This window comes from Cephus cinctus, unplaced genomic scaffold, assembly GCF_000341935.2.
Source record: "Cephus cinctus unplaced genomic scaffold, Ccin1 Ccin1_scaffold0112, whole genome shotgun sequence".
Lineage (NCBI taxonomy): Eukaryota > Metazoa > Arthropoda > Insecta > Hymenoptera > Cephidae > Cephus > Cephus cinctus.
The window spans coordinates 64,996-78,691 of NW_014332847.1; the positions used below are offsets into that span (position 1 = coordinate 64,996).

The following is a 13,696-nucleotide window of genomic DNA, read 5'->3' on the forward strand; positions in this document are numbered from 1 at the left end:
CGTAGATTTTGGAGTCTTCGTGTTCCTCGCCGTAGATTCTGGCGTCTTCGTGTTCCTGAAAGTATAGTGTGGAGTCTTCCCGTTCCTCGCCGTAGATTTTGCAGTCTTCGTGTTCCTATCCATAGATTTTGCAGTCTGCGTGTTCCTGGAAGTACATTTTGGAGTCCTCCTGTTCCTCGCCGTAGATTTTGGAGTCTTTGTGTTCCTGGAAATATATTTTGGAGTCTTCCCGTTCCTCGCCGTAGATTTTGCAGTCTTTGTGTTCCTCGGCGTAGATTTTAGAGTTTTTGTGTTCCTGGAAGTATATTTTGTAGTCTTCCTGTTCCTCGCCGTAGATTCTGGAGTCTTTGTGTTCCTGGAAGTAGATTTTGGAGTCTTCGTGTTCCTCGCCGTAGATTCTGGCGTCTTCGTGTTCCTGGAAGTATAGTGTGGAGTCTTCCCGTTCCTCGCCGTAGATTTTGCAGTCTTCGTGTTCCTCGCCGTAGATTCTGGCGTCTTCGTGTTCCTGGAAGTATAGTGTGGAGTCTTCCCGTTCCTCGCCGTAGATTTTGCAGTCTTCGTGTTCCTCGCCGTAGATTCTGGCGTCTTCGTGTTCCTGGAAGTATATTTTGCAGTCTTCGTGTTCCTCGCCGTAGATTCTGGAGTCTTCGTGTTCCTCGCCGTAGATTTTGGAGTCTTTGTGTTCCTGGAAGTATATTTTGGAGTCTTCCCGTTGCTCGCCGTAGATTTTGCAGTCTTCGTGTTCGTCGCCGTAGATTTTGCAGTCTTCGTGTTCCTGGAAGTACATTTTAGAGTCTTCCTGTTCCTCGCCGTAGATTCTGGAGTCTTCGTGTTCCTGGAAGTACATTTTGGAGTCTTCCTGTTCCTCGCCGTAGATTTTGCAGTCTTCGTGTTCCTCGCCATAGTTTTTGGAGTCTTCGTGTTCCTCGCCGTAGATACTGGAGTCTTCCTGTTTTTGGAAGTACATTTTGGAGTCTTCGTGTTCCTGGAAGTCAGTCTTCGTGTTCTTCGCCGTAGATTTTGAAGCCTTCATGTTTCTGAAAGTATATTTTGGAATCTTCCTGTTCCTCGCCGTAGATTCTGGAGTCTTCGTGTTCCTCGCCGTAGAGTCTGGAATCTTCCTGTTCCTCGTCGTAGATTTTGCAGGTCTTCGTGTTCCTGGACGTAGGTTTTGGATTTTTCGTCTTCCTGGACGTAGATATCGACGAAATCCAGAGTCGACAAGTACTCTCTAACTTTTATACTGGAAGTCGCAAAAGGTTGCAAGCTGGTATACTCATTGTTGGGATGAAAAATTGGAATACGTATTTTCGCATTTCTGCCCTAGTCAATTTTTTAAATCTGACGTATTTTTTACGAAATTCGGAGTCGACAGGTATTGTGTAACTTCGCCACCGGAAGTCGCAAAGAATGAGTATACCAATTTGCAGCCTTTTGCGACTTCCGGTGGCGAAGTTACGCAACACCTGTCGATTCCGGATCTTGTAAAAAATACGTGAAATTGAAAAAATGGACAAGAAGAGGAATGTCAAAACACGTAACTCCTTATTTCGCCCAGAGAATATTCACATCAATTTGCAAGCTTTTGCGACTCGAGGATTGCACAAACACCTCGGTAAATTCACCGGGCATACGCTTTTATCGCTTTTCCACTTCAAGCATACAAGTGTTCAAGAAGATAAGGCGTGAAAACTGGATTGCCACGGTTCAACGAAAAAAGTAAGTAACATTGACAATTGTCAATAATTCATTAAAGTAATTAAATCGAAATTTAACCTAATGACGCGGATACAGGTTAGAATCACTCGGAAAAGTTAAAATTGTTAAGTTTATTTGTGTTCCAATATGTATTTTAACTCGGTTAATCTCTAATAGTGATATCTGTTTCGTATTATTGAAAAAAATTGTATTTATGTGGGTAATGTCTTTGAATCATGTCCTGATGATGACATGCATTACCCTCACGTGACCATGTTAAATTGCTGCTGTCAGATGTTATAAACTTAAATACCAGTGCAACCTACAGACAACACCAAGCAGACGAAAATTTACGTACACTTTTTACGAAATAAATCAAAGAAGGAAAAGTTTTAGCCATATCCAATGTTTTTTAAAAATAAATTAAACATTGGGGTTTTTTATTTATAACGATAGTTTTTAGTTTTTAATTCGGTTTAATCGGAAAATCTTCCTTAAAATATATTCTACCATAAGAATCAATGTTTTTACAGTAATACAATGTTGCAAAAATTCACCACAAGCGGGCGCTGGCATCTTAACGCGCGAAATCAGTACCTCAACTGCACAGTTTACTGGCTTGGCAACGATACAATTAATATACATACAACATAATTATTTCGTGTTTTATCGGGTTGAACATAAGTAAAACTACTTTCAGCTGTTTTAATACTGTTTATTTAATAAAATACGAAGAGCGCGAAAAGGTACATGCACTCTTGTGGCCAGTTATCGCCATCTTGGTTTTAGATGAACATTAGCCCCTGCTGCGGCTGCTTACGTCTACTACTTCCCCTTCTTACCGCCTAATACAATCGGGCCTGAATACGCGTTGAAAAACAACGTGAATGGCGCGTACATTTCGAGAATGAATATTTCTTTGAAAATAATAGTCTGCATGGGTCAGGTTGGAAAAATAACAGGAACACAAATTGAAAGGTATTTATTCTATAATTAATCAAGCCAAATGAATTTTATATTCTATTTCTTTTTTTTTTCACAGGCTAGAACATTAAGTGATGATGTTGATAAAATCAGAGAGAGACATATTATTGAATATTTTGTTCATTCTATCAACGATGATTATATTTAGTCTTCCGGTCAATATTTCCTGATATTTCTCAACGACTTGAGGTGCGTTATCGGATACGATAGTACTTGTAAGCTCTGATGTCTTCTCGGAATTATATAGTCCAGTAATGGTAAACTGCAAAATTCCAAAATGCAAGGAGTATACTAATGGTATAAAAAATTTGATAATGTATATTATAGAGGATTGATGATATTGGAATTGAACTTAGAGTTGAATTTGACATTATAAATATTATGCAGAAAATATTTTTCTTCCTATCAAGATAATGTAAAATAAGACGTGAATAATGGGTGTATCTTACGTCTAGAGCTTCTAAGGCCAATTTGGAGGTGAAGCTGCGGACGTAAACTGACAATTCTGAATTTACTGCGACTGTAGTCACGGAAGAGAAAGTCACGTTCTTGGCATTCAATCTGAAATGCAATTGTCTTTTAAAATACTTATAAAAATCATTAATGCTGACATAATCAGGATGAACTTAGGTAGGTTTTGATAAAAAGTTAAAAAATTATTTATATGGAATTTCCACGAAGGAATTTTCTTTGTATATTTTGAATATGCGCACAAAATATAATATAGGCATATGCTCTCTTTTTAAGGAGACATCAGATTTCTCATTATCTTGCGAGTAAAATGTAGACGAAAATTGTAAATAATACGATTTTTATAGATTCTTTCGCAAAGTGGAGTTCAACGCACATTCTGCAAGTTTAACCAATTGTTTTGATACCACTTTCACTATGATTAATCTGAAATCTAAAGAGTAATCCAACTCGAAATCTTTTGCAATTTTCAAATTCACATCGAAATTTTCAGTGGTATTATTCTTTTAATTTGGAGTTCATTATTGCGAAAGTGGTGTCAAAATTATCGTTAAAATTGCCGAATGTGCACTGAACTCCCCTTTGAAAAACAATATCTATAAAAATCCTATTACGTATAATTTTTTTTGATATTTTATTTGCATAGTAAATAGGAGGTCCGGAATCTCCTTCATGGTATCAAATACAAATACCTTTCATACATGCTACTATATCATGATTTCTAAGTTGATTGTCGATGAGTTATCGATCCATGGTACTTGACCATTCGTCGGTATTACACCGACAGAAATACACAATCTCTGTATACTATAAACTTTGGCTGAATATAAACAGACTATAGTTTGCCTGTGTATTCTGCGCCTCGCGATTCTTATAAGTAGAATATATATCTATATATAGCATTTCAATGGATAACGTCCAACTGTTGGTATCGGCGACAACCGGGCTGGCGTGACACCATATCACATAAGATGTCCAGTCTAATTTACCTTTTAAGTCAACACTATAAAATAGGGACGTAGAACATATAAAGGTGAAATTTATCTGTGTCAGTTAAAGCTATACCTTCATTAGTTTTCCAATGTATTAGTATGCTCTAGATAGAGATAGATTGAACATCGTTGCTTGTCATAGCTCACCCTCACAAGGTAAATGAATTTCAGAAAATTGAAAAACTCGAGCGGTCATCTTGAATCACCGCTTATAAAAATTATACGCAAGAAAAATTACTTATATGTTCTTCATGTAAATGTATTATCTAAGACACTCAGCAAAGATGTTGACGATGAGATGATAGTCATTTGGACAATATTTATGAAAAAAATTATCTGAAACTGAAGGATAGACAAGACACCAAAGTCTTTACGTGAATCTGACATATTTGAATTTGTAACCGGACGGGGACTCTTGCGCTGCCATACGAATAAAATGTATATTGAACAAATAAATTTACAGGTCAGATGGTATAGTTTTCTCATACGATAATGCGATATTGCCAATACCCTTTAACCCTTACAGACCCGTAGGTATAAGTTTGTCCCATGTTGGTAAAAGACTAATGGGACACATTTTACCTACATCAGGTCTGTAAGGGTTAATGCGTAGTTTCCCCCTCAAATTCAGATTAATCGTCGTAAGTATTATGTTCTAAATGGTTATTAGTCCTGCAGGATATGTCCATTGACATGCATTACCGAGAGGCCGTGTGAGGTTCACAGGATCCGAATCGCGCTCAACATATTAAAAAATTTTTGCCAGTTTGCAATGAGATAATAAGAATTTGCACTCTCTGTTGGTTGAATTTTCTATAAAAAATGAAAAGAGACGTGTTTAATCGTTTTTCATTTTTTGGGTCTAAATTTGAAAATACTTAAGATCAAAGAACATGATCGCCTGTCAGTGTTCATTTGACTGATCTCCAATACAATATCGCGGTTCATTTGTAACTCCTCGCCGTCCTATTCATTTCTTCTTTTATTCGTGTTTTTATTTTTTATCTTAAACATTGTTAACAACCATAGAGCCTATTTGTCTGCGTTACTTCTTAGGATGCATTTCAATTATTTTCTTACTATTTAAGTTGGTAATAAACTAATGGACTCTATGGATGTTAACAATGTTTAAGAAAATGTAAATAAGAGGTAAAGCAGTACTAATTAGGCTGTGGCATTCCCAACTCAGAGAGATCTCCAAACTCAACGCTTATCAGATAATGATCGCAAATTCTAATGTTCTTTATATTAAAACTTATACCTCAAAAATGAAAAACGCTTCAGCGAATATTATTTTCAATTTTGATGAAAAATCCAATTTTGATACTTATATACGGTTACACATAAATACCCTGTATGCATATTTTTTCATATTGCGGTCATGTTCCCAACTTCTATTTTATCACTGCACGTCAAGTTCTTTCTACTATCTTTATTTTTGGTTCTAATGACTATTTAAACTACTAAAACTGCTAAAGAGTATTTTCGTCAAACGTTCAATTGTATTAGTACAAACGGATGAATTGATGATTGGTAAGAGTCTACACTTACTTGATGGTTCCGGATCCGTAAATAGGAAGAACACCTGAATTAGCTTCGATATCGTACTCAGTAGAAATGGGCAAGATTGGCCAAGTTAAAGCAACTCTAATTCTCATTCTGAGGAGAGAGAAGGTTGCCGTATCAATTGTATAATTGGCAAGTCCATCCATTCGTATATTTGATAATTTATTGTTGATTCTGTAAAAGTCAAACAAAGATTCTCTATTAACATTCTCGAACTTGTAAAAATGGCTAACTGTTTGCAAAACTTACGTGAGACAATCTTCATCTAATTTAATTATCAGTTTGTCGGCCTCGTATGGGTCCAGAACAGGGATTCTTAAGCTATCATTTCCATTCCGCATTACGTCTCTGAAGCTGTCAATTAACAATTCTAACTTTGAGTTTCGGGTGAGACGCTCATTGCCGGTGAGACTTACTGCAAGGTGAGATTGGATTAATAATTGCACAAGAAATAATATCGAAAATAAAAATAATGGTGATGTATTGTAACTTTAGTTTGCAATCCTCCTTTATTACGAATATTGAATTATCATAGGGTTTTTATTATAAATTATATTGTTAAAGTATATACATATATGTCTGTTTAAAAATATTTTTTATATGATTGATCATGAAGCGAACGCAATTCTTGGTTACTGTATCAAATTATTATCCAAATATCTTAACATTATTGTATCATTATTTTGTATGGTATTCACCATTATATTTATATAATCAATTCCTCAGCTATCAGAGATAGTATTGGATTTATAATGACGTACAATTATCGCAATCAGCCAGACAAAAATTTTATTGCAAATGGAAATAATTTACAGATTGTCAAAAATTATAATCGTATTGTAGTTTGCGTTCTGCGTTTGATTCTCGTACAGTTTTATGGTGTTATAATTATATAATACTTCTAATAAACTGGGATGCTGTACAAAATGTTATCCACAGGGTTTTCTAAGATTTTATATTCAATTATCATGCAATTTTAATTATATCACAAATTTTATATATCTGATAAATATATCACCCAGTTAGAGAATAGGATTTCTGGTATATGCATTATATTACCCTACGGAGTCCTATCGATGTTGTAGTCGATAGTCCGATAGATCGATATGTATTGTTTTTTTTCTGAAATATATTGATCTTATGTCGATATACATGTATATTCGATTAACTCACGTCTGTCGCCAGTCTCTTGGCGGCCCACAGCAGCTTGGCTCAAAGTCAAAGTTAGGACAAAAATTGCCGCAAGTAGCTTCCATCTTCGGCAACGAATATGTACATGTAAGAACGAATAGTAATCATTCTCAGCATTTTTTAATGACAATGTAATAAATCGTGTAATCTTACCCACTACGGATATCATATTTAAAATAATGATTGATGGATTTGGAGAAATTGATATTTCCGTTCTCAATTATAGGAGAATAATTTTGATTAACGTCCCCCGTGAAAAAAAAAAACAAATTTACGTCACGTATCAGCGACTGACCAGTTTTTTGTTACGCTCGAAAATTGCCACTAATTGTAAAACGATCCTGTATCTTTCACGTACTTCAGGATTCGCTTATTATGTGGTTTTTTAGATGCAGGCTGATAATGATTTGAATGCTGGGATTCCAGGTGACCAATATGAATTTTTTCGATATCTACGTAAACTACGATATCGAATTCAAGTTTCAGACCTATTTTCATGTGATTTAAAAATTTCGCTACTCCAACACGCTTCTCGAAATTGAAAGTATCGTTACTTAAGTACGTGATAAGTTTGAGTCGCAAATTACGTTCAAAGTTCGTGTCTTGTGTCTGGAGGTGGTTTTCTCACTTTGGTGGTTTAGATCGACAACGACGAACTCAACTTCCTGATCTGTACAGGTTTCAATATTTTGTACATGAATCTATCATATACCGCGAAAAAACTTGTTTCGCAAATCGAATACGAAAAAAATTCGCGTGACAAATCATATTGCGTTGAAATTTTATGTTACGGATAAAGAATGTCTAATCATGTACGCAAGAAGTAGGTGAAAAGTTCCTGTCGCAAGTTGCGTTCCACGTTTTTATCGCCTCAATAAAATACATGAGAAGTACTCGAACAGTTCCTGTAGCACCGTTCAAGTAAAATTCTGGCATTCAAATCATCATCGGCTTAGATTTAAAAACACCACATTAGAATGAGCGAATTCTGAAGTATGCGAAAAGTATTAGATGATCATCTCGTTATCAGTGGCGGTACTTGAGCAAGAAAAAAAATACTGATCAGCAGGAACTGATCTGTGAACTATTTTTTTTTTTATACAGAACGTAGATATGCTGGTACTATTATCGAATGAACAAAATTAATTATTGATATTTCATTAAACTGTTACTAATCTATACGTGATTATCGTGATCGATTATATAACCAGGGAAGATTGTAGATCGCGTCACCTTGAAAAGTCTCAAATGAAGTTAAAGTATTATAACCAATGTAGTGATGACATCAATAAAATTGCGTCTCACTTCATGCCTGATACTGCATGATTGCACGTAGTGATGAAAATAACAAAAATACTTAACATTATTATGGGAGGATCGACGGGACTGTTTGTTGTAAACATTAGGAATATTAGAAATTTTCAATTTTTTACCATCTTCATGCTACAATTTAAGAAAAGTGACTAATATATATTTTATTCTTATAATTCCCTTTGTGTATACAAGGCGTTTAAAAAAATCGAGATTGATATTGAATCACGTTGAATGTTGGTATGCTTCATAACGTTTAGTATGAGAGGGGAGACCGGTGTTAGTTAAAACACGGTATCGAATGAAATAAAACCATTTAATCTGCCATCTATTTTTAGCGAATAAATGGTAATTGCCTGATCAGCTGTGATATTGTTTTAAGAAGTCGTAACCAAAATTTCACAAGAAAATTCTGTAAGAATCATTGATAACATTAAGATACAATTTGTTTTCGTTTCAACCGACACCAGTCGTACATTTTTTACGATATTATCGATTTACAATTTGGTTTTCAAAATATTCAAAATATAAATTAACAAATAATTGTACCTGAGCGCGCGAAAAATGAGACTGAGCATGTTTCGTACGCGAGTTGATATACATATGCGACTAGCGTACGAAGCCAATAAATCAATCTACAGACTTCATTGTAAATATCAATAGCAGTGATTATGTTTATCGTATCTTTTTCAATGAAACAAACTAATTTTTAAGTAGAGTTGACAAAAAGGTTATTGCTACTAATGAATTTTTGACCCACTTCTGAAATGTTTTACTCTTTTAGCTCCTTATCGCACGTGTATATAATGCACACGGCAATTTCAATAACAATGTCTACTTGAAATCATTTAAAGCGTAATTGCGAAACAAAAAGAGAATAAGGAACTTTTATTCAGGATAACTCAAGAGCCACTATCATTTGATATCGTTTGTATCTTTCAAAATCTGTATATCTATACATGCCCGACATGAATACTTAAACATGAATTTTAGCAATCGAATATAACAGTCCAGTCGTGAACACGGGGTAATAAGAAAATAAAGATAAATGAAAATTGGTAGAATTTGTTATTCCGTCGTTATATGTAAATCGATTATTTTGTGAAATTCTACTTCTAACTCTGATGAGAAAATAGCCTTTCGATTTATAGTACTTGCTCATATGAGATTTCTGAATTCCACACTTGAAACGTAAAAATTTATAACGGACTGTTTAAAAAATATATTATTATTACACATAAAAACTTTCGATTGATTGTTTCATAAGAAAGATAACAACGTAACAAACATGCGGTGTCGAGTCTTTAAAGTCGTGCTAAGGTAAAGGGACCAGTTATTGTTCGTGCTCCAGTTTCTGACAGGGGTACCTTCACCATACTTGGCTTCCCCCACCACTAGATAAACAGCCAATGGTAAGGCAGCATTAGACGGGTCTGAAACAAGGACACCCAAAATCCGCCTTTTTCATCCCAATGAATTTGCACGGTTAGAACGAGAAGGATTTTTAAGAGGTCATTAGTTGGGACATTCACCAGATAGCAATATGTCGAAAATGTGCTAACGATACGTCAGCAATCGTGAGGAAACTTATCAGGAAACTTAGCAGCAAAATGATGGCAAGATGCGCCCGCGCTTGTCTGTTAAATTGCTTTCACATCGATGCACTACGTAACTGCACTAATAGAGGGACTAATAGAAGGAAAGTATTGCCGATCGGCGATAACCGTAAATGTTTGAAGGTCAGCAGTTGCTGAGTCTTTGTCAGCAATATCTGAGAAACGCATTCACTACATGTTGCTCGGGAACTAAAACTTACATGCTGTATATTGTTTTGATGATACAACGGCATAGTTTAGAAGTTGCAAACAATTCAGCAAACCTGCAACTTCCTTGGGATACCTGCGACGTTAGAAAATGATGCAGCGAAGATCTTTAGGAACTGCAAACGGTATGCCTAATGCAATGTAGCACCGGAAAGTAGCACTGGATTGCCACTTAGGACATCTATGCTACTTTTATGTTATTTTCCTTGTTACGCAGATGCGACTTACCCTACAAGAGCCTGACAGAGACTTTTAAAGATCGCAATAGAAATCGGCGACTTCTCTGCCATCGACTTTCGTTTGCTGGTAAATATACAGTAAATTACAGAAATTTGTGCTGTCCCGTTTTTCTTCGCTCACGCTTTGCTATCCGGATAGTATGATTCTAATCTTACTCGTGGATATTCTATAATTCTTCTCTTATAATTAATTAAACTTTAATTAAACTTAAAGAAGAAAAAACGATTTTGTAATTTGATCATAAATATGTTATAACTATCTAATTGCATCTTATTATCTTTTGAGTTCTCAATTCTAAACAAATATCATTTACTGGATCTAGACGACACAAATTTTGATTAATCAATACTTTAGGTTATATTTTATGGGGACTTTCTAAGCGGAATGCACAAATGTTCGTTCTGAACAATGATATTTTGGCTGATTCAATTGTTATATGCAATTTTTATCGAAATTCTAATTATTTCTTTAATCCGAATTGAACTAAATTTTTTTGATATCTGATATTGAATCTTTCTTACGTCTTATTTTTCTGTGGATTTCAACTATTGATATCAGCATTTTGTGTACTATTGAAAAATCTCTTTCCTAGGATGAACCTAATTCAATTAAATCTATTTCGTCCCTAGAAGTATGTAGGACTGAGGCTATACAAGAATTCAATGACGTAAGTTTTTCTTCTTTATAAATCCACGAGCCTTCAGAAGACGAGTGGATTTTTTGAAACAACTTTTAGTTTTTGACTTGGACCTGTAATACAACTGCTAAAGGTTATACTGTAAGACAAATATAAGAACGACGTAGAGCTGAAAAAACGATTTTCCAAGTTTCCTAAAGGTTGAAGTTACATTGTCGTTTCTTTATACATTCAACTTCAAATTATTGTCACTTACAATTTGAAAATTCGATGATTTTCTTAAGCTTTTGCCAGTGAGACATTATAATAACTTTCATTGCGTGTGTAGATCTATCTGAAAGTCTTAAACGATTTCAAGTACATTTCGAATTCGTCAGAGCTTTCTAAAAAAGTTTCCAAAAGTATTTTGAAAACATTTTTACAATTCAAACAAAATTAGAGAAAAATACCTCTGTTACTTTTTATTAAGCAGATCCTAATGATTTTGAATAAACAATAGGCTTATGAAAAATGAAATATTATTTGCTCTGTATAACAGCAATCATATACTTCTAGAAAGCAAAGCACGAATTTATTTGGGAAAAAATGATTCATTCAAATCTGCAGTCTTTATACAGACCATCGTCGGGCCACTGAGTCAACGATATATCAAACATTCGGATATTTTGAAAATCGCAAATTCTAATAAAACCATAGGTGAAATTCTAGCTTCTACTAGCCAATATATTCATCATACTGTACATAACACAATTCAATAATAAAGGTAATAGAAACTGACCTGATAGCCTTTATAATTAAAATACTGAAAAAACTTAGTGAACCAGCGATATAAATCAATTACCTTTTGAAATGCCGTTCTTGCCGTTCTTATATTGTAAGTACTTTATGTACTACTTGGTATACTTTCTGTTTACACATTATCCCACAAGTGAAATGGGAAGGAGTTCAAAAAATGGGAATCAACTTTGTTAGATTTAATTTTTTTTACAATAAAAGTGTCTGTGACAGATGCTCTACGTGAGTGTTTGAATAATAATTATGATTTAAATTGGAGTAATTCATGAATTTCATGACTACAAGTTAAACTGTATCATTAGAAGCCTCTAGCTCTCTTCGTATCACGTAGTAACATGCTGACATAAAATATGGACAAGATATATTTGATTAATGAGAAATTAATCGGGTAATTCATAGCCATCCGATAAAATATTCATTGTGCAAGAACATGTAGTCCATATTTAGATAAACACTGTATAATAGTGTTTAATTAAGTTTTGTAGTAATTAAAGTTTCTTTTTATAAAAAAGTAGTATTTTGCACATAAAAACAATTAATGAAAAATCTACATTATTTATACAATCTGAAAGGGAACAATTATATGCTAATGAATTGTTATACTATATTTAATTAAGTTTTTATCAACAAAGTAAATAATAATAGTGGTGATTCAATTTCAGAATTTAGTCAATTGAATGGATATAACGAATTTTAAAAAATCGTACAAGTTGATACTTACAAGTCTAACATGATTGCAGAATGTGAAACGAATAACTTGATTCTAATAGGAATTTCGTTTTTATATGTAGACCTACCATTATCACGTGCCTGATAGTAAATACATATTGGCTTCTTATCAAATCTTGACAATCATTAAATTAGATTGAACATTCCTCACTGATTATCGTCAGATGTCTGACTACTGTTGAAATAAAATTATCTCATCTCATAGATCCATGCAATTTTCAGAAAACTACACACTGACTCCTTTAACATATATTTCACCCCAGGATGTAAATTTCTTTGGATATGGCTCCCATCCTTCTATTTTGGATAAGGGAAATTGAGTTGGCTAAACGACGGAAGCAACGAGGAAGTGTAAATGCCAGAACAGTTTGAGTCCGCGTTACGGTTCATTTGCCACTTCGTCTCTAAGGGACAATTATCGGTGCCTCTTGATAAGATTTGAAGGTTTAAAGTTAACGTAAGCAAAAGAAAAAAGATTTTTCTCGGAGCATTTCCTTTCTCACTGTTAATATTAGGGGGCATTGGAGTCTCTTCGCAGATATTCGTACAAAGCAGCATCCTTGTATACAGCATTAGCGTAAGTATGTACAACTTATTGGTTTCCAATAGTATCTTAATTGCTGCCTGTTTAGTAACACGGGATTCCATTAAGGAAAGTGGGAATATTACAAACGTGTAAACTGGAGTACAAGCTCGAGAGGAGTCTAGTTAAAAGGGATGTTGAAACTAATATTGGAAATTGGTATAGCCTCACAAACCTCTGTTATTTTATGTGACGCTATTATTATAAGTATTTCATATCAAATCGATTTGTCGTTGGTAATGACTAATTGTCAGTGTTCGGAAAAATCAGATACAGATTCAAGTTTGTGAGGCGATGACATTAACATTTCACGTAAGTTACGTTAGAAACTTCTTGATACATTTTCGTAAATCAATAGTAAATTCAATTAGTTGTTTCATCTTGTTGTTATTGGGAAGACTCAGTAGAGGATTAACGACTGTCGCAACACGGCGCACCGATTAAAAATTATCGTACCTGTAATACTGTTGTTCGCGGAATAAGAACGCGGATCTTGATTTCGCCGTGAAGCAAAATGCTTGAAAAGAAGCGCCGGATAGAAAGAGCGAGAAAGTAGAAAAGTCGAAGTGAAGCCGAAGCGAGGCCGAAAGAAACCGAAATATGTCGACGAAAGGAGGGAAGAAGAAAAGCTCACCGTATCCTTGGCAAGTTCTCGGCGATATAATAGAGGGTTGTT

At 34.6% G+C, this 13,696-nt stretch overlaps 1 protein-coding gene across 1 annotated transcript; it reads right to left on the minus strand.

Annotated features, from left to right (window-relative positions):
- Nucleotides 1-2,664: 2,664 nt before the first annotated feature.
- LOC107274787 lies at nt 2,665-12,480 on the minus strand. The gene is made up of 6 exons (XM_015754301.1): nt 12,430-12,480; nt 6,885-6,967; nt 5,961-6,126; nt 5,697-5,885; nt 3,132-3,243; nt 2,665-2,944 (listed from the first exon to the last, which is right to left on the minus strand). The coding sequence occupies exons 1-6, from the start codon at nt 12,438-12,440 to the stop codon at nt 2,750-2,752; spliced, it is 756 nt and encodes a 251-aa protein (XP_015609787.1). The 5' UTR covers nt 12,441-12,480; the 3' UTR covers nt 2,665-2,749.
- Between the last annotated feature and the right edge of the window lie 1,216 nt (nt 12,481-13,696).

Excerpts from the sequence above, each read along its gene's own strand:
- LOC107274787 (XM_015754301.1), bottom strand. Across the intron at positions 3,244-5,696 it reads TACGGATCCGGAACCATCAA|ATTGAATGCCAAGAACGTGA; the intron begins GTAAGTGTAGAC and ends ATTGCATTTCAG. Across the intron at positions 2,945-3,131 it reads TGGCCTTAGAAGCTCTAGAC|TTTACCATTACTGGACTATA; the intron begins GTAAGATACACC and ends GGAATTTTGCAG.